Raw genomic sequence first — 19,846 nt, 5'->3', positions numbered from 1 at the left:
TCAACCTAGGAAGCATTCATGTTTGTAATGGGAATGTTGTTAATATTAGTTGGCTAAGAATTTTTAGGCCTACTAAGTGTTGGCTCAAACTCCAAACTTACCTATGATGGTACCAATATAATTTTATTTTTCAATTATTATTATATCGAGATTGGTTAGATAAATTGACTCAGTTAACTTTTTTATATCATAGAATGATGACAAGTTTTTATTTGTTTTTATTGTTGTAAATATTAAATATTAAAATATAACTTATATAGAGTATACGTAAAAATATTTCCACAGTAAGCGACAACCTTGCAACCTGAATTTTTGTCAGGGTCGCGTATGTTTTGATATAACATTGTTTATCGCGTATTTTTGTTCCAAATGATAATGTAGATATAAATCATAATTCCATTATTTTATTTTAAGTGGTTTATATTTATACAAGTTTAGGGTAAAATGATGTGGCTCGGTGAATGGAGGTAAAACGAAATAAAACAGTGGTGTTTACATGATGTGACCGGTATTTATTGACAGTATAAAAAATGAGAAAAATACAAAGATAAAGAGGATGGCAGCGGAGTTACCTGTTGACGAGGCTTGGGCAGTCGATGGTGGCACGTCTTAACCAAACGAGGGTTGAGCACTGAATGACCGAAATACCCTTCAGTAATATCCCAGATAAACGTCTCGGGGTTGCCGCCAGCTATTCGGTGTCGGGTTCCAATTGGCACCCCGCCCGTGTTCAACATCTGGGATTATATTTCTGGGTATTTTGTAGACCGTTATTCCACGATGTAAAATTCGACATGCCTCAATTCGCTACAATACTCCCCTGCCAGAATTTTACATAAAATTACTTCAACCAAAAATACAAAAATGTTTGCAAAAAATATCAAATACAAAAATAAAACAAATACCAAACAAAATGTGCTGTGTAAAATGGGCTTTGAAAAAATATGATAGTTCGAAACGGTTGTGGTTGGTACGGTTGCGATCTGGTACGGCTGTTGATATCTTCCGGTCCTACAGATACCGTTGCATAATCGTCGCTTTGGCACTTGAATGTGGTCTATCGACGACGTTGAAAACAAGCTATTCTTCAGACAGGGCTCCCGTAATCGACGCTGTGGGAGGATCGACTGTTCGACGACGTGGTAGCTTATTTTCTTCGACGACGAGACGTTAGCAATTCTGGTACTTCGGCGAAGACATAACGAGTCTACGGTGACTGCAATCGGTACCTAGCTTCTGGAGCTGCTCTGTGACTAATCCGTAGTCACATACGTTAGGTTAATTCATAAAAAACAAATAACGACGGTATCCGACCGAAGCTGCCCAAAGCCTTTCAAATCAAAATATCTGCCAGTATGACGGAGACGGCGAGCGAAGGAAGACATTATGATTTAAACATAGCGCCGAAAGAAATGTTTAGCCGAGACGCTGATGATTAAGCAGTGATGCAAAAATATTCCAAAAGATCGTGAAATAAAAATTTTGACAAAAAAAAATTTAAAAAATTAATTGGAAATAATGAAATTAATCGGAATAAAATGAAAATGAATCTTGAAGGTAAAATTGAAAAGAAATCGAATTAAAAATATTTAAAATTTTGAAACAAAAAAAATATAACGGTCACGTAAAATACACCATTTTCTACGTACCCTCCATTCACGAGTCCAAACCCAATTTTGCGAAAGATCACGTCGGGGTCACCACTTTAGGGTAAAATGATGTGGCTCGGTGAATGGAGGTAAAACGAAATAAAACAGTGGTGTTTACATGATGTGACCGGTATTTATTGACAGTATAAAAAATGAGAAAAATACAAAGATAAAGAGGATGGCAGCGGAGTTACCTGTTGACGAGGCTTGGGCAGTCGATGGTGGCACGTCTTAACCAAACGAGGGTTGAGCACTGAATGACCGAAATACCCTTCAGTAATATCCCAGATAAACGTCTCGGGGTTGCCGCCAGCTATTCGGTGTCGGGTTCCAATTGGCACCCCGCCCGTGTTCAACATCTGGGATTATATTTCTGGGTATTTTGTAGACCGTTATTCCACGATGTAAAATTCGACATGCCTCAATTCGCTACACAAGTATTATCAAGTTAATATGATATTATATTTATTTAGTAACGTCATACCTATTACAATGAAGCAGTGTATGAAGATATTTTAAATTATAAAATGCATGTATTCATAAAAATATTCACAATATAAAGAGCAACTTAGATTATGGGGCCAGTAATTGTTGGCGATGAACATATACAGTGCAAATGTCTCTTTGATGTGAAACATTATCGTGCTTAATACCAAATAATATTAAGAATAAAAATTTAATTTCCTATTTATAGGTTTCAGGAAGCTACTTTTGAATGAATTCTCAACGATTGAATAAGACAATTCATTAAAGAAAAGCCGAATATACTTTTCTGAAAATAATAGTAGAAAGCCATCAATAGTAAATCTTTAAATAAAGGTTTAAGAAATGTGCGAATAAAAATTCTCAAAAAAGATAACAAAATATAAATATAATCATATCATAAACAGCATAAATATAATTTGCAATATTTGAACATCATAAAATAAGATGTGTATATTTGTAAGTCCGGAATGTTACAACATCCCACATGATATCATTAATCCACACAGTATTGCTTCATTCTAGGTCTGCATAATTTTATCTCTAACAATAAACGCAAACAACAGGTGTATATATTTTATTTGTAAACATTGTTATGCGGTGCGTATTATTTATTTAAACGGTTGTGTAAAACTATCGTAGTAGAGATAATAATTATTTATAAACTGTCATGAACTATTATAACAGCACAGAGTGGGATTCTTTAACTAGCTATTATTTTTTAATTATTTCTGCAGGTGGAATGATCACGCTTTGTTTTTTTATTTGTTTGTTGTTCTTGTCATAATCACATTCTTATTTATAAAGTATATCCCGTATTTATTTACTTATTTTAGCCTACAATTTTATTAAGCTGAATAGTTTTAATTAAATAGGAGAGACTATAAATAAATTAGCATAGTTTTACATTAACATAACAGAGTTTTAGTAGCAGACACTGTTGGAATGGCTACAGACAATATTAACACGTAAATAATTTTGTAGTGGAAAACGACATCATAATGTTAACAAAATGCCAACATATATTAGATGTAACAGGATTTTTTGAATATTCACTATTAAAGCTAATGTAAAAACGACTTGATGCTAGATTTTCTTTCTATTCTAATTTTTTAAATAAAAGTGTAGTAATACATATACATCAAAGATAAATACTCACTGGATAGTGGATAAACTTTTTAATTTGCCTAATCTTGTTCAAACTTTTCCAATGTGAAGTTAAAGTTATTTAATGATAGTCTTTATTGAACCGATCTATTTATATCATACATTTTATTTCTATTTTAGCATTATATTTATAATATTTTCTTTAGAGTCTCAATCTTGCCTGTGAAAACTCAACTTCTGTAATGACATATATATATATATATATATATATATATATATATATATATATATATATATATTAGGCTACTATATGTAGGCTAGTATTGGAACTCTATTAAGCCCAACGCCTTATTTTTGGTTGTACCTTGAGACTTGCTTCAGTCGATATTATTTTTAGCTTTTAAACTTGTTAAAGCAAATTGAATTTTAAATTGTTTTAAAACTTGTTAAAAAAAATTGATTTTATTGTTTAAATTATTTTTTAAAACAATATATAATTTAATTTGTTCAGTTGATGATGTTAACTATATGTTTATTACATGACTGTTATTAACAACCCATGACTTTTTCACTTGAAATAGTTGCAGTAGATCAATTTTTTCAGTCACAATACGCCGCATAATGCTTCTACTTCCTTTTTTCTGGAAAGCAACGGATCAATGATAATCGTTTTTAAAGCATTTTTAGTCAATTCGTGGCTTTATTGCCATTTTTCTTCCTTTTGGACTTCTCATCAGCTACAAACATCTGGGAACAGTTTATTTATCAACAGCGAAACTGCGTAAAAGTTCTTTGAGAGTTTTCATCCAGGACTTGCATTTTGCACTTGCTTTTTGGTATTGACATCAAAATCACCAAAAGCCACGATTGTATAAGTTATATAAGGATTTTATGGGTTTCAGCAGCAGATCTCTTCTCGAGAAAAAAAAACAATATTTCAAACATTCGATTAGTAGCACTTGTAGGCACTAAATAATTCAATAATGTTCTTTTTATTTACAATCGATTACGTTATTTAACTTATGTTACTTAGGAAATCTCCTAACATTGTTTATTAAAATAGTTTTTTTTGAAAGTTACTAAAATATGATTAATGGACGACTGATTCCAAAGAGCAACTATTGTTTTGGTTTGACTACTAAGCTTACGGGTTGAGCACACCAATATCTCTTTACTACCACCCATTAACTGTTGTTGTGCAACGCAAGTTTAAAGTATGAATTTTTGATTCCAAATACATACTAAAATATGTAAAAACTTCGGTTAGAGTCCACAGTTCAATTTTGGTGTCTTCTTAAATGATATGTAGTATTAATTTGTTTATGTCACTGAGTATCAATGTTACAATATTTGCCATTAGTAAATACCAATATTAAATGATATTTAAATTTTCAGAAAACGTTTTACATAGTGGACTGGTGCCCTCTTTACCTAAAGAGTGAAAGCCTATTCTGATATATAACCCGAACCGATATATAAACCTAAATTCACTAGTCATTGCTCAACAATACTGTTTTATTTCAATAAGAACCTGCATTATGCAAATTACATAATAAAATCAGAAAATTACTGCGAGTATAAATCTTTATTTTTATTTACAGCATGCCAATGCCGTTAAAGCTCAAGCGATTGAATACGTGGAGAAAAAACAAGCGAAGAAAGTCATGACGAGGTAAGTTGTTCTATGATTTATGCCCGCTTTATTTTTAGCTTTTATGGCATATAAATCCTGAAGTGTATTATTTTGACTGAATTGGTTTTAGAATGAAGTTTGTATGCCGTAGTAACGCATTTAATTTATTTTAACCATAAAAGCTGAACACTCATTTAAAGGTATTTAACTGTTTGCATAAACACATTCGAATGTATACGGTTGCACTATTTTGTTTCAACACTGTCAGTGGCGGCTGATGCATAAGTGCTGCAGAGGTTCCAAAACATAATTATGCAATCTAAATACAATAATTTCTATTACCAAAAAGCAATATAATACGCGATTTAAATTATAATAATGATAAAAAACAATAAAAATAGAGTAATAACAAACCAGCGGAGTAATACATTAGCTCTGAATATATGGTTAATCCATAGAAAATCAATTATCCAACAATAAAGTCTGTATTGGAGTTGCCTATTCACCTTACATTAAATTATTTGATTTTCAATTTCTATTTAATAATTTTTCACCATTAATGAACCACATAGAGGATCATGTCAGTTGGTGAAGCATCATATGTTAGGTGCTTAGATGTATTCTAATCATGTTTCACTTTAAAAACGCCTTTTATACTTTTGGGACTCGATTAAATAGCTCGATGAATGGAGGTAGGACGAAATAAAACAGTGGTGGTTATATGATATGACAGTTATTTATTGATGTTATAAAATATAAAAAATATAAATAATAAAAAAGGGAGAGCAGCGCTGTGTTACCTGAAGAGACGCTTAGGCAGTCGAATGGTGACACGTCTGAACTGAACGATGGTTAGTCAGTGACTGAATGCTTCAAAGTTCCCTTCAATGATATCCGAGATCAATGTCTGCAGGTTGCTAGATTTTCGTTATAGTTTACTGGTCATCGTCTGCTTATTTTGTAGGCCGTTATTGTAAGATATAATATAATGAAATTCGACATGCCTCAAGGCACGACATGAAAATATTTTCCATAGTTTTTTCTTTTTTTCTATCGGAGATCCAATCATTGGTTGTGGTGCATCGATCTGAACAAGTAATTGGAAGTCGCTATGTCTCATAAATAGGCTAGGCGCAGTGGAATCTCGAAATTTAGTAGATGGTAATAATCTACAGCTGACTGATCCGACCATTTGTACTTTAAGACTTTATGCTCACGAATATTCCATTTCGTCATGGGTGGTTCTTACGGACTAACTTGGGACCTATTGCATTTGGAATATGCCGTATGCCCTAGAAAGCTATTCCTTTTTATATGGCAAGCACTAAAATAGATATTTCTGCATTTTCAGTCAATTCCTTTATTAGCTATTTTCACTACTTTTAAATTTTTCTTCTGTGTCTTCAAATTTTTTTGTTCCACCAAGTTCTTCGTTGTTAACATCAAAACCAATTCACCATCACCATGAAATTCTGAAATGGGTTTTCAAATCAAACAACAAAAGCAATAAATGTCGAAAATACAATTTTGAGAATAACTAAATGGACAATGTACAACATAAAATAATGTAAAGAAATATCTGAACCATTTAGATTAACAATTAGGTTAAGTTGTTTAACAATTGTTTTTATTGTCACTATTCATGCAAACACCTAATATTTTGGAAAGTAACACATTAAATTTGCTGGGGATCAAACTCAAAACTCACTTAACTATGTATTCTAAATGTCTGTATGTAAAAAACTGCCTCTTATTATTTTTAATAGCAAACAATCTAAACGATAGAAGACTAAAAAAAATATAAATTGTAATACCAACATCGATAACATCAGACTTCGAGTGATGTTTTTGAACACTAATTTAATCAAAAAAGCTTCTCAGAAATATCATTTCATTCGTCATTTAACAGTTCTTTTATGTTATCTATAGAAAATATGTTTATCTCCGAAATAGACTATATTAACTGCAAAGTGATATAAAATGTTTGAACGAAAAATAAAATATAATATACTTAATCTATAAAATTATGTCAGCTGTTTCCTTTTACAAAAAAGTTTTTTCCAAAACCCGCCACTGAACACTCTCCTTAATTACATTACTAAAGTCAAAAGTATGTATAACGACTTGGTCACTAGGGTCTCCAAATTTGGATTAATTTTCTAAATATCTTGTGTATAACATCGAAAATTGTTAATTTGAGTTCCTAGCTGTTTTGCTTGATTCAGTGATAGTCTGCTATCACTTTTAACTTGTAAATTTCAAAAGCGATATGGTTGTAGTCTTACCAGTCTTACCAGCAGGTTCAGTTTTACTAATATAACATTACTCTGATCAAATAATAATAATACAGTTGGACACGATATATATCCTTTGAGGACAACCTTTCTTTCCTGCCTTCTGGCCAGTTATTTAATTCGATTTTTGAAATCATCTTTAAATCCTTCGCTAATTCTATTTAATTTATTTAATTCTATACAATTGACTCAAAAAATACCTTAGAAGTGTTTTATTGACTTTATAGCCAGAAGACAAGCAGAGCTATATAATTGCTAATATATATAGGGTAATTGTGATATGGTATAATTTTATTTTTTGATGAAATACCCAGAAGAATAAATACTATAAGTCTATATAAATAAATAATCATGATAAGAAAAAATATATATATCAACCCGTAATTTCGACTTCTAAATATGAATAGTCACTTGCGAGGTGAATAATCAATGGCGCAAATGCCAATAAAAATGGCGAATGGCCTGGTCTTACTTTATTTTGACGGCTTGACCTGTCAGAAGGAGTTTAATAATTAATTTTTCATTACAGTCCATACATATTATTACATTTTGACCACACCAATATGATTTCAAATATTATGTCTACTTTCCAAGATAAATAATAACAATTTATCTTTAATTTAATACATTTTCTTGAGTGAAACGAGAGTATATTACAGTGTGAATTGCATTAGTATAATATATCTAGAATTAGGCATCACATAGAAGCCCTTAAGCAATAAATTTACTAGAGCATTATGATAACATTTTGTTTTCAACTTTTTGTTAAAACTACTCTTTAGTCTTTACAACTAAAATGCAAAAGCTGTCATAGTAGCCGTAGTTTAAATCACTTACCATTTTTAAAAAATGCCATGGTAAATTCTTTTATTCTTAAAAAGTTATATTTAAAGTGTTTTACTTCATACTGTTTATTAACATCATATATTAGAAATCCTTTGAGTTTAAATACCATATCTACCATTGAACAATATATAATGACAGAATTTGATATATAACCTTCAATATAACTAGTTATTTAAACTAATCTTATTTATACAATATTGAAAAAATATTGGCACATTCAATTAAAATGTTTACCTTTACTAATCAAACAATTAAAAAACCCATCACTTTGACACCGCCAGGTTTTGGTTTTCTCTTGATTAGAAAAAAAAATGTTTTGTTCATAGAGTGAAGGAATGAAAAATTATTATAGTGCTTAAAATAGTTCTTCATTATATCGGCATATAAAAAAGGAAGTCACTACAGTTAATTTTTGATGATGATATTGACACATTGTAAAAAATAATGATGGATCGAGTATACATATTACCTAATTTTCAACGAAATCAAATTGAGTAATGTTCAGTGATGCGAATGAATAAAAAGGTCGTTCTATTGGCATGTCTTGTTACGAATACGCGTCTTTGATCTTTACTTTAAGATTCTTAAGTAGGCGTTGGTTAAAGTTGAAGTTAGTTTTCATATTTTTTGTTTGCATATATTTTTGTTATTAGACAATAAATTGCAGGGTAATCGAAGGAATTCCTTGCGTTTTAAATTAAAAACTAGTTTAATCAAAATGAAATTGAAGCAATAGTTTATTAAAAATGTAATATATTTTTCACAATTGTCATAAGAAGTGAACTCTTGTAGTACGGGAGCTAGCAACGTAGGGAAAACAAGAATCATGTAAGCTAATCACTCCCTTGGTCAACATCCAGTCCATCTGGCTGGCGGCAGGGATTGCATGAACGCACGGGTATCGTATCTGTACAGGTAAAAATATACAATTTTTAAATTAATTAAGGATAGATATATTTTTTAATTACTTTTAATTACTCTTAACAAAAACATATCATTCATTGCCAGACATTTTTATGATGTGTTTATATTGAGTCAGATGCTACGTTTTATTTATAAAAAAAATTAAATTATTTTAGTATGGCTGTAATTTTTATATAATATTATTTAAGTATCAAAATATGTAAAATTAAATTACCAGACAATAATTATATTGTTAAATAATAAGTGACATTAAATAATAAGTCCGGAAAATAAAATAGGTATGTTGAAAGAGTGCTGTCGGTCGTCGAGTCATTCGATTTATCGATATATCGAAAAAAAAATATTTAAAATATATAAGGATATTTTGAATACCTTTTGAATATCTTTGAATACAATTAAGTAGTAAAGTCACACTGAATCTTTAACATTATTCATTCTTAATTAATTTAAAAATTGTGTATTTTATATGTACAGGTACGATGCGCACTGATAAACGCAACCCCTGCCGAGAGCCCTGCCGGGTGCTGACCGGGAGAGTGAAAGGGATGATATGTCAAAAGATATCTGAAATTCTCTCTCAAAGACATTGCTAGCTCTTAGAATATCGCCTGTTTGGCTGATTTGTCTGTTCAGATAACTTCGTTTTTCATTCAACGTACGGTTTAAAAGTAAGTTGTCTCAGGGTTTCAATTCGTAGGTCAACCAATCTTTGGTTGATTCCGTGTTTTTAAATGTTTTATTATAGTTATCAATGAAAAATTGTATATTTAATGACGAAAGTTAATCTGAAATTTGCATGTTGTGTTTACTATTTTAGTCTAAAACCTTAAAACATATTTGTAATCCATAATTTCGATTGAAAAAGAATTTGTCTTTAGAACAAATTAATATTATACTAATTTAACGACAAAGGGATATTTTTGATGATGTTTCATCGATACCATTACATCAGAAGTGAAATTAGGTTTATCTATGCGTTCTTGATCAGTTAATCTACGTTGATGGTTGTAAAATATAATATTACGCACCACAAAACATTCTGAGAAATAGTAATATAAACATTAAATCAGACAACTGAAATATCAGTTACCAGGTTACAACACTAAATCCTAATCCTTATCCTAAAATACAAGATAATTACTGTATCCAAATATTTCAAGTTAAATAAAAGATTTAGTATAAAATAAATAAATTTAGGTAGATGCGCAATAAGAGAGTTTTTGTTGCACTAATATTACGTTGGTGATGATGGTCATTATGAATTATTTCCCTTGGAATAAACTGTAAAAAGAAGGGTTATTGAGTGTTATGCGTGTTGATTGAAAAGGTCGATATCACATAACAATAGTAGGCCTTCTCAACAGTATAAAATCTTTAAAAAAAGCCAGAAATTAAATTCAATTTCGAAGATATTTTATTGAAAAAATCTTCGTCATATATATTGCTGTATCCAATAGTACTCGTGGGGACGAGATATATTTGGCAAAATAAATTACCCGTTTGCTTTTCAAGTATTTAGTTTTCAAAATATTAATATGAAGCAAAGTAATGAGGAACGCGTTAACATTATAATTTATAATAACAACAATAGCAATATATAAGGCATATTTCCAATAGGGATGGGTAGGTTTAAAATAGAATTCAACAAATTATCTGTGAAATATTAGTGAAATTGTTTTTTTTAAGTCACTTTCTATAGTTATAACATCACTCAATGTCCATTGTGATTTCTTATTAATTCCAATACAATTTAAATTAAAAAATAAGGACGACTTTTAAAAGTAATAATACAAATAATAAATTTAATTAAAAAAAAACTAATTCTAGAGAATATTAATATAAAGTATAACCAGGGTCATTTCTGTTTAGCAATTTTTATTAATAATTCTGTACGAGTCATATTAGTATAAATTTTTTAAATTAAGTTATTAATTAATTATTTTTTTATGTTTGTTTTACTATTCTTATAAAAGGTATATGTTAAAATTAAATAAGTATGAAAATAGATCATTATCTATTTTTGGTGAGTCACTTTTTATTTGGAAGAATTAAAATGTATAACGTGCCGAGGAATATTTAGGTAATTATTATTCGCGCGGAGTCCACAATATACTGAATGTAAAACCAATTTTATTACTGGGGCATTCACGATGAATTTAAAATGTGAAACAATTCTTCGAACATAATATAAAAATAAACAATTATGTTATAGATTGCATATTTAGCAATCATACATTTTTGCAAGCAGTATTTTATTTCTATAACAGAGCTTTTAATATTTCGAACACAGGAAAATTAACAGGGTGACACGAGATCTCTTCTATGTAAATTTGCTTAAGAAGTTCCGTGCCTCCAGTGAATCGCATTTACCTGCTTGTATGGAAGAAAGGGTGCTCCTAGCCTGTGGTTCGTTTATTTCTAATTCGATACGTCACATTAAGGAGGTAAAAAATAATTATTATCATTATGTAAATAATCAAAACTGTGGCTGTAACTCATTACCAAAAGGGAAACATAGATTACGGCACAGCCCAAAGGTAACTGCTTTTAGTATGTATAAGAATAAATACAAAATATTTTATACAAAAATGTACGTGATTAATATAAAATATTATACGATATATATAACACGATGATACCACTATCTGCCATTATATATATTATGTGTATCGAATATAATTAAATGAATAAAGTTGCATTAAATACATTACAATAAATCGATCTTTTTTTTTATTTGTGACTGTTATTTTGTTATTTCGCGATTACAGAATACAATAAATCATAAGTATATGCGGCTTGGCAAAAACACAGTCCCCCTTCTATAATTAAATGAGATAACGAAAAAATCGCTAACTAATTCAATGATTTTGCAAAATTAAATCATATCATATTATGTATACGTATAAACAGCATTAAATTTTAAATTATATAAGAAGAGAAATATTATCAATTGTAGTGGAAGAAAGAAAAGTAAACGATAACATGATGAATGCAACTCATGAGGTACATAGAGAAATATAGGACACACAAATATGCTGTAATTATAGACAATAACAAATTAAAGCTGAGTTGGTGGCGCAGTGGTTAAGGCGACAGGACAGTCCTGTTACTGTTGCGATAGTCGCGGGTTCAAATCGTGCTGGAACATGGATGTACCTCATGTTTGTGATTATTAGGCGACCGTGGAAAATCCGATAAGCCAGTCGGTAGGCTTAATACTGAGGACCGTGGTTCGGAGCCCACGTTAAACAGTAGGGCCAGTTTAGATAAACCCTTGTTAGTGAAAAGGAGAATCTAAAATATATTTGAAAGAAAAACAAATCAAATATCAACTCATGCCGGACTAGGGCAACGCGGAAGTCTTAAGCACTAAGTTGGTCGTAATATTTCTGAAGCAAATAATGAATAAATATCATACCAAAAGGACATGGGTACCATATAGGGTAAAAAGCTTTTTCCGAAAACAACTAATTGGTGCAAATTGGCTGGGTCAGATTTTTTCGTTACATTGCTTATTTATTCATCTTAACATGAGCGAAGAGATATTTTGCATTGTTTTACAAAAATCGAATCAATACGCTTCTTGGATAAACAGTTGTGATAACAGCTGAATACGAATATGCCAAAAATATGAATAAGAAATTCCAATATTTTTCTTTTGGTCTTTTAATGGCTAGTCCTGTTATTTATTACTGCTTATAATTTATTTATTGCCGATTAACACATTACCTTTATGAAATATTCACTTTGATAATTCGTGAAACAGGCTAACTGCTAATAAGGAGGTTATCTTAGAAAGGAGCCTGGTCAAATCTTTATTAATCCTAGTCCCTGGGATGACTAGTAATTATTCGTGCTTGATTTTGCGTTATTGCCTATTAACAATTACAAACCAATTAGTTCGTAGCCAGACAGGGAATCGCGATGTTCACGGTAACAAGATGGGCGAACCAACGATTTAGGAGTGTCACCAATATGCCGGCACATAAGAAAGATAATAGGATGCTTATTATAAGAACTATGATAAAGCTGAAACGGCGAAAAGTATTATTTCTATTTATGTTACAAATTGTTTGGTTTAGTTCTTGTATGACATATCTTTGAATTTCACCATTTTGCAGTATATTAGTCAATTACATCATTAATGAAGTAATAGCATCGATGCTATTCTTGTCTATTGGCGGCTACATCAGAATAATAATTGACGAAAATACTTTTTAATGTTATACATTTCATATTACATCATATGGCATTGAAGTATACTCTGATGCTAAAATAAGTAACGATTTTTCGTTTAACATTTTTATCTCGTTTTTTCTCATATATATATATATATATATATATATATATATATATATATATATATATATATATATATATAATGAAGGCTCTTTTATTTTTAACCTATTAATTACCAATTTTAAATAACAACAGTTTCGATATTTCTATAAACTTTGTCTTGTTAGGGTATATTATATATCTAGTTATTAGTTTATCCAGATAAAATATATAGTTGATTATATATATATATATATATATATATATATATATATATATATATATATATATATATATATATATATATATTGCTCATGGGTTTCACAGCATAATATAGCATACTACATAACTATTTTACTAACATATACTGAAACTAGATCTAAACTAAACTACGAAAATATGTTTATATTTCGTTTATATTCTCAAATTAGTAGTGTTTTGAAAGTCAATTGTGTTCAATTAACTGAACATGAATAAATATGTATATGTATAAATATATACATGTATATATTTGTAAAAAACATTAAATGTAAAACTGTGTTATGGGTGATTCATTGATAATAATAGACTTTAATAATCATTTTCCTTTTTATTTATTTTTATATTACTGTTATACACACAAAGATCAACAATCTTTTAGATCCAAAATAACTCAGTCCGCAATGTAAAGAATATATATCCTTCACATTTGAACTAAATGCAGCAACTTATTGGTTTTTAGAAGAATATATATACATATATATTATCTGATTAACTGTAGAGTGATTTGTTCCTATCACAAAGAATTATTAAATGATTTGATTACCTCAAAGAAATTGATCTTGATTTTTTATTGTTTTTTTATCCATACCCAATTTTATTTTTTAAAGCTGAAATGATTTTCAGAGATATTTTAGTGATGCAACATCTAAAATCTTATATTCAAATTTAATCGTATCAAAGTAAACCAATCTCTAAAACAAAGGGTTTTTTTCAAGTTATAGCTGTTCGAAAAAACCTTTCCGATTTTTTTCAGTCAGTAACAATACAAATTTTATTTTGTTTGGATAGACGAATGTATAGAGAAGATTCACATCAAATTTGAAGTAGAACTTCAATCTAGTAGAACTTGATATAACATCTCAATTGTCTGGACAAAAGAAGTTAAGCTTTGAAAATATGGTAAAACCCGATTTTTCAAATTTCTAAATTAGAATACTATCTTAATAATCAAGGTAAAAAAGTAGCTTCTATAAAGTAGATCAAAACAATTTTCATGATGTTCGGTACAGTATAAGTATATTCGGCGAATCGTGGCCATGTGCTTGTGTTAACAAGTCGCCTCTTTTTCCCATAAAACAAAGAAGTATTTTAAAGTAAATTACTAATTTTTGTATTTTAAACAACCAATACAAACTTTTTTATGTGGCACATTTAATATAGCTAAGCAGTCGTATATTTTGTTTGGTTTTGTAATTCATAACGTTTAACGTTAAACGTTTAATCATTCCCCAAGTGGTAAGAGGTGATTTTACGATCATAGTAAAAAAAAAAAATAAAAAGCCGTCAATTTCATTGCGGTGGGGCCTTTTTACAAACCGATCGATAATCCATTAAGTTTTATTGTTTATTACCTAGCAATTTTTTGCCTTTTTGCTCTACATTTAAAGGGGCAACCAGTCTATATTTGGTAAGATAGTAAAGTTTGCTAATGAATTTCGTTTAATGATTTGTTTTGAGCGCCATAAAATGACCAATAATCTTTTCATTTTAATATTTTTTTATTTGAACGTTTATGAATTCATACGCTTAATTGATAGATGGAATAATGATGTTGTTTTTTAATAAATTTGTTTTTTTTTTTCAGATCAATAACTGGTTCTTTATTTCAAGCTCAAACCTTGATCAGAGTAGCTGATGTAAAATATTTTGCCACTGCAAAACCTGGAACATTTTTTGCAAGGTAAGTTATCATCTACTTCTGTTCATAGTTTTTTACAATCATTTGTTGTTTAAAATGTTTCTTTCTTTCTTTAGTTATTTAAATTTATATTTTAAATATATGAAAAAGAATACTGTAATGTCGAATATTTTTATATTCGTACCACCTTATTCACATATGTTATATCACGCAACTGTTATGCAACTGGCTACGGATTGTATTCGAGGAATCGATACCTATGTGTCATCAACTTCATCGTTCATCAATTTTTCCTTAAAATTAAAAAGCATTTTGAAGTAAAACTAATAGTTTTTGTATTTGAAACTCCTTCACATTTCATAACTTATGTACATAGGATATGATCTTTTAATTAATAACTAATTTCACGAAATATAATTGCACCTAAATTAAATTATAATTTATTTTAATTAAAAATGGCTCACTATTACTGGTCTATTGTGATTGATCTGCTGACCGACATATTTTTGACATATTTTGTTTTCAAAACAGTCTAGCAGGTATTTAAAAAAAGGAATTTTCTTTGGTCGGAGTCCCAGCTTATCTTAGTTAGCTTATCTTATCTTAATTAATACTTAACACTTCTTAGTGGATTATCTTGGAGTCACCTCATGTCTCTTCTTATGTTCAATTGATATGAACATCTGGCAGCCCCCTATATTTATGTTGTATAATATCACTATTCTGGCAACTATATTTACATTTGTCATCGTTAATCATTGGATCTTTAACTATATATTTCAGATAGTTCCTGGTTGCGATAATATATTTTTTTAACTCATAATATTTTTCGATATTGTTATCGTTTTGGATGCAAGTGATCTTTTGGGTTCATTCCAGAAATAATTTCTTAAATTAAGGTATTTGTCGATCCTCCTGGAATTTTAGGAAAAGTTGTTCTTTCTATTTCACTTTTAAGATGGTTTTGTGTCTTAGTCAATACAGTTCTAACTTTTGGTTTTATGGTTTGAACGTCAGTTCTGTTAATAGTTATTATGATTATCTAAATTAAAATTAAACAATAGTATTAAAGTTTATATTATATAGTCAAATAAATACAGCCAGAACGAAACTGAGAATTATCATGTGGCGCTGAATTTCTTTTTTGTTTTTTTGAATAACTTCAGTAGTCTTCAAATAATGGTTTATGGTTAAACATATGATGATCCTCAAGTTTTTTTTGCATTTATCATGAAAATTAATTCAGGAGGCCTGAATAAATTGTTCATATTGATATTTTTGTATCGGTTCAAAGATTTTCTGTCTTTTACTTTATGACATTGGCTCCGAATAGATCATATATTTTTATATACTGTTATAAGTTTACGATAACTTTCTGTAACAATATTCTTCATAGTTATTTTTAAGAACTAATATGGTTTCTGCCATAAAAACCTCTATTATTGCAGGCAATAAATCGTATTATAAATAATAATAAGCTGATATTGTAATTAATTTATATCAAATGAAAATTAAACCTATAAAAGTGCAAACATTCAACATATTTCAATGTAACTTAGTAATATGTCGCTAAATTCTAAAAGCTAATTACAAAATATTATAATTTTGTGAAACATTTATTATAAATATTGAAAATTAATTGTCATTGAAAATTTACATTGGACGTATAATAGTGTAACAGAAGCATAAAAAAATTAGGGCGAATAATCATCGGTAAATGTCAGAGTTAAATAAATAAAATAACGATTTTTAATCAGTATTGTTTGACACTTTTTCTGTCTGCAAATCGTGATGAGAAAGTATCTATATATCGTATGAATAATTAAATTAATGAGTTCGATAAATTAGACACTGATTGTTCAATGCCAACAAAAGCACGGATATTGCAATCAAACGTAATCTGAAACTAACTGATCAGACTACAGGGTTTTCAGTGTACTGTGTTTTGTTTTCAATTAATTTTCAAACGATTTATTGTTAAAAAATAAATTGTTATCCTATCTTCATAATTATAAGATAACAAAAAACCGGTAGCTTGTAACACTTGATGTTTCGTATATTTAATTTGTTTTTTAATTGTTTTATTAATTTGTCTTGTAATAAAAGCAAAGAAATATTTATTGTTCGGTGCCGCCATTTTCCATAATTATACCTGTTAATCTGTTATGAAGTATTACGTATTACATCTTTTTAGTAAAATGGCGATATCGCGTCAGAAGAACCATATTAATTTGGCAGCGATTCATTTTCGTACTTCTTCTTGCCAGCCAAGCCATTGATCTGAAACAATCAATCAATCTGTGGTTGAGGGTAGTCATGCAAAAGACATAAAACGTCTGTTATTCCATATAAGTTTTATCATCTTATAAGAAACGAACTATGAAGCGTTTCGGTGTCGATATGGAATGTTCTCTCTCGACTATCCAATAGCTTTTTACACTTGAATTTGTGATAGCAGATTCACTTTTCATTGCCTGTCACAATACATTAACGGTTTATTCCATTCTAATAGGACCAAATATTGTTTTAGATCATTAACATGCTGTTTGCATGACTGTGAGACTACATTTGATATCTCCAAGATAGCGCCAAACTCATATTACTATTTGTAGCAATGTGAGATTGGATATTACACTTTTACTTTTATATTAAGCATTAATAAAAATATGTGTTTGTTAAATATTTATATGAAATATCAAACATATTCTAGTATGTATAATATTAATTAAGGAAATTAAATATAATTTGATAAAAATAAAATTTTATCAAATCAATCAAATTTTTATGTCTAACCTGAGGATATCTATCTGTCCTCGCCAGTTATAAATTAAAAGTTCAATGTCTCCCCACCATCTTGCCACCAACTATATACAGCTTGAAGGAACTCAAGATAAAGCAAACACTAACGACACGAAAATATTCAGCTCGTTATTTCAAAAGAAAAAAAAGGAAACGTTGTAAAATTTGATTGATACTAAATATAGATCTTGGGCACATGTGTCGGTTTGCGTCGAGGGTGGATGGATTGGAACCGAGATATTTATGGACGATTGTGTTAGGGTAATATTTTGGGTTTTATGTTTACTTTAACTTTTCACTGTAAATCATCAAAGTATTTCTATCGCTTCGCTATTTTAGGTTTGTTTGGAGGATGCCTTTAATTATTGATATATCCGGTATTTTATTGGAAAAAAATAAACATTTCTGAACAAATATTCGTTTAGATGCCCCGAAGGCTTTGTCTTAATATAAGTTACCATTCATCATCACTGATGGGTATTTTTCAGTTTGAAATTGTAGTACTTATGTGTTAAATTAGGTTTTAATAATACGTTCAACAATTTTAGCAATGAAAATAATATTAATGTAAACAATTGTTAAACAATAACAGTTTTCAATTTAGTATTATTGAATTGGTATACAAAGATGCTAAACATCGAACGCTGAAAATATTATTTCCGACATTCCTCATTTTTATTCTTGATTTGAAGAAATCTACTATCGAAGCCCATCAAACACTTTTACATACTATTGTTAACGTTGCTTCGTTATATACCAATTGTCGGTTTTGGTTTCAATGATTTAAAAATGCTCAACGACGTTAAAATTAATGAAGAAGATCAACAAAAATTGTTGCAATACGTTACAGTACGTGTTGCATGAAAATACATCTAATATTCTCGAAGAAATTTTAAACAGCTTAGCTGTTGATGAATCAACTGTTTCCATAACTGATCCAGATATTAAAAAGGACGGAAATTGGTTAGCATTCGAATTGACCGAAAATGTCAAGTTGAACCATTTTAACATCGCAATTTCTATACATTCCAGGCAAAAAGAATAATTTTCTGCCCCACCATCATTAACCAGACATAGTGCCTTTTAATTACCATTTGTCAGGTCGATGCAGCAAGTACAGACTCTAACAGGCTTTTTAAATGCTGAAGAATTGCGAAAATAGATCGATGATTTGATCGCTGCCAAATCAACATCGTTCTTTCAACACAGTATTGTCATATTGACAGAAAGATTGCAAAAAGTCGCAGAAAATGATGAAAAATATCTTGATTAATTTATATTGTGCGAATACTTCTCAATAAATTAATTTTTAATTATATTTAATTATATGCACCTGATATAATCTTTTTAAGGATAGCTTTAAATATTATTGCTTCCTTTATTTATTTTTCCCAACCATAAGTGACTAAAATGTTTCTAGAAACTTCATGAGTAGTTTAATTAACACTTTTTCTTAATTAGTAGAAGATCTAGAGTTTTGTGATGGTAGGGACGAGGACTATCAAGGTAATTAGAAAAACATCGTTACGGGAGGACTCCGATGCTTTGTGAGGTGGATGAGCCCCTTACTCATTTTCTCCTCAATTATTCAAATTCAGCTGTATTCAATTCACAATGTTATAGATTAATATTAGATATATTAATATTAGTCACATTACCATCTAGAGTGTGTATAGATATAGATAGTGAATAGTGAATTTTCAGATTATTTTCTGTCATTCATTTTAGTCATGTCCATAGGAAATATATTGTCATACAATTAGTAGTACTTGTTTCAGTAGTCAAAGCAAATATGTATTCTGGGTAAGAATTTGGATTTGAATTAATGATATTTTGAAGACTGAAATATATAATGATTGAAATGAATTCCTTCTGGCTACACCGGATTATTGGCACTATTATTTAAAGTTATTATTATAGTTTATAGTATTTT

At 29.4% G+C, this 19,846-nt stretch overlaps 1 protein-coding gene across 4 annotated transcripts in view; it reads left to right on the top strand.

Moving 5' to 3' along the window:
- The window catches only part of LOC143193357 (GAS2-like protein pickled eggs), a 176,572-nt gene that overhangs the window by 89,323 nt on the left and 67,403 nt on the right, over positions 1-19,846 (top strand). For all 4 annotated transcript variants that reach the window (XM_076399522.1, XM_076399520.1, XM_076399521.1 and 1 more), the window contains exons 3-4: positions 4,841-4,911; positions 15,061-15,156. In XM_076399522.1, coding sequence (XP_076255637.1) covers positions 4,841-4,911; positions 15,061-15,156 — 167 coding nt within the window. The remainder of the gene's footprint in view (positions 1-4,840; positions 4,912-15,060; positions 15,157-19,846) is intronic.

Source organism: Rhynchophorus ferrugineus, unplaced genomic scaffold, assembly GCF_030347505.1.
Source record: "Rhynchophorus ferrugineus isolate W39M unplaced genomic scaffold, kcgeb_rfMv2 rfM3, whole genome shotgun sequence".
Lineage (NCBI taxonomy): Eukaryota > Metazoa > Arthropoda > Insecta > Coleoptera > Curculionidae > Rhynchophorus > Rhynchophorus ferrugineus.
This window is presented reverse-complemented; position numbering and strand designations above follow the sequence as displayed.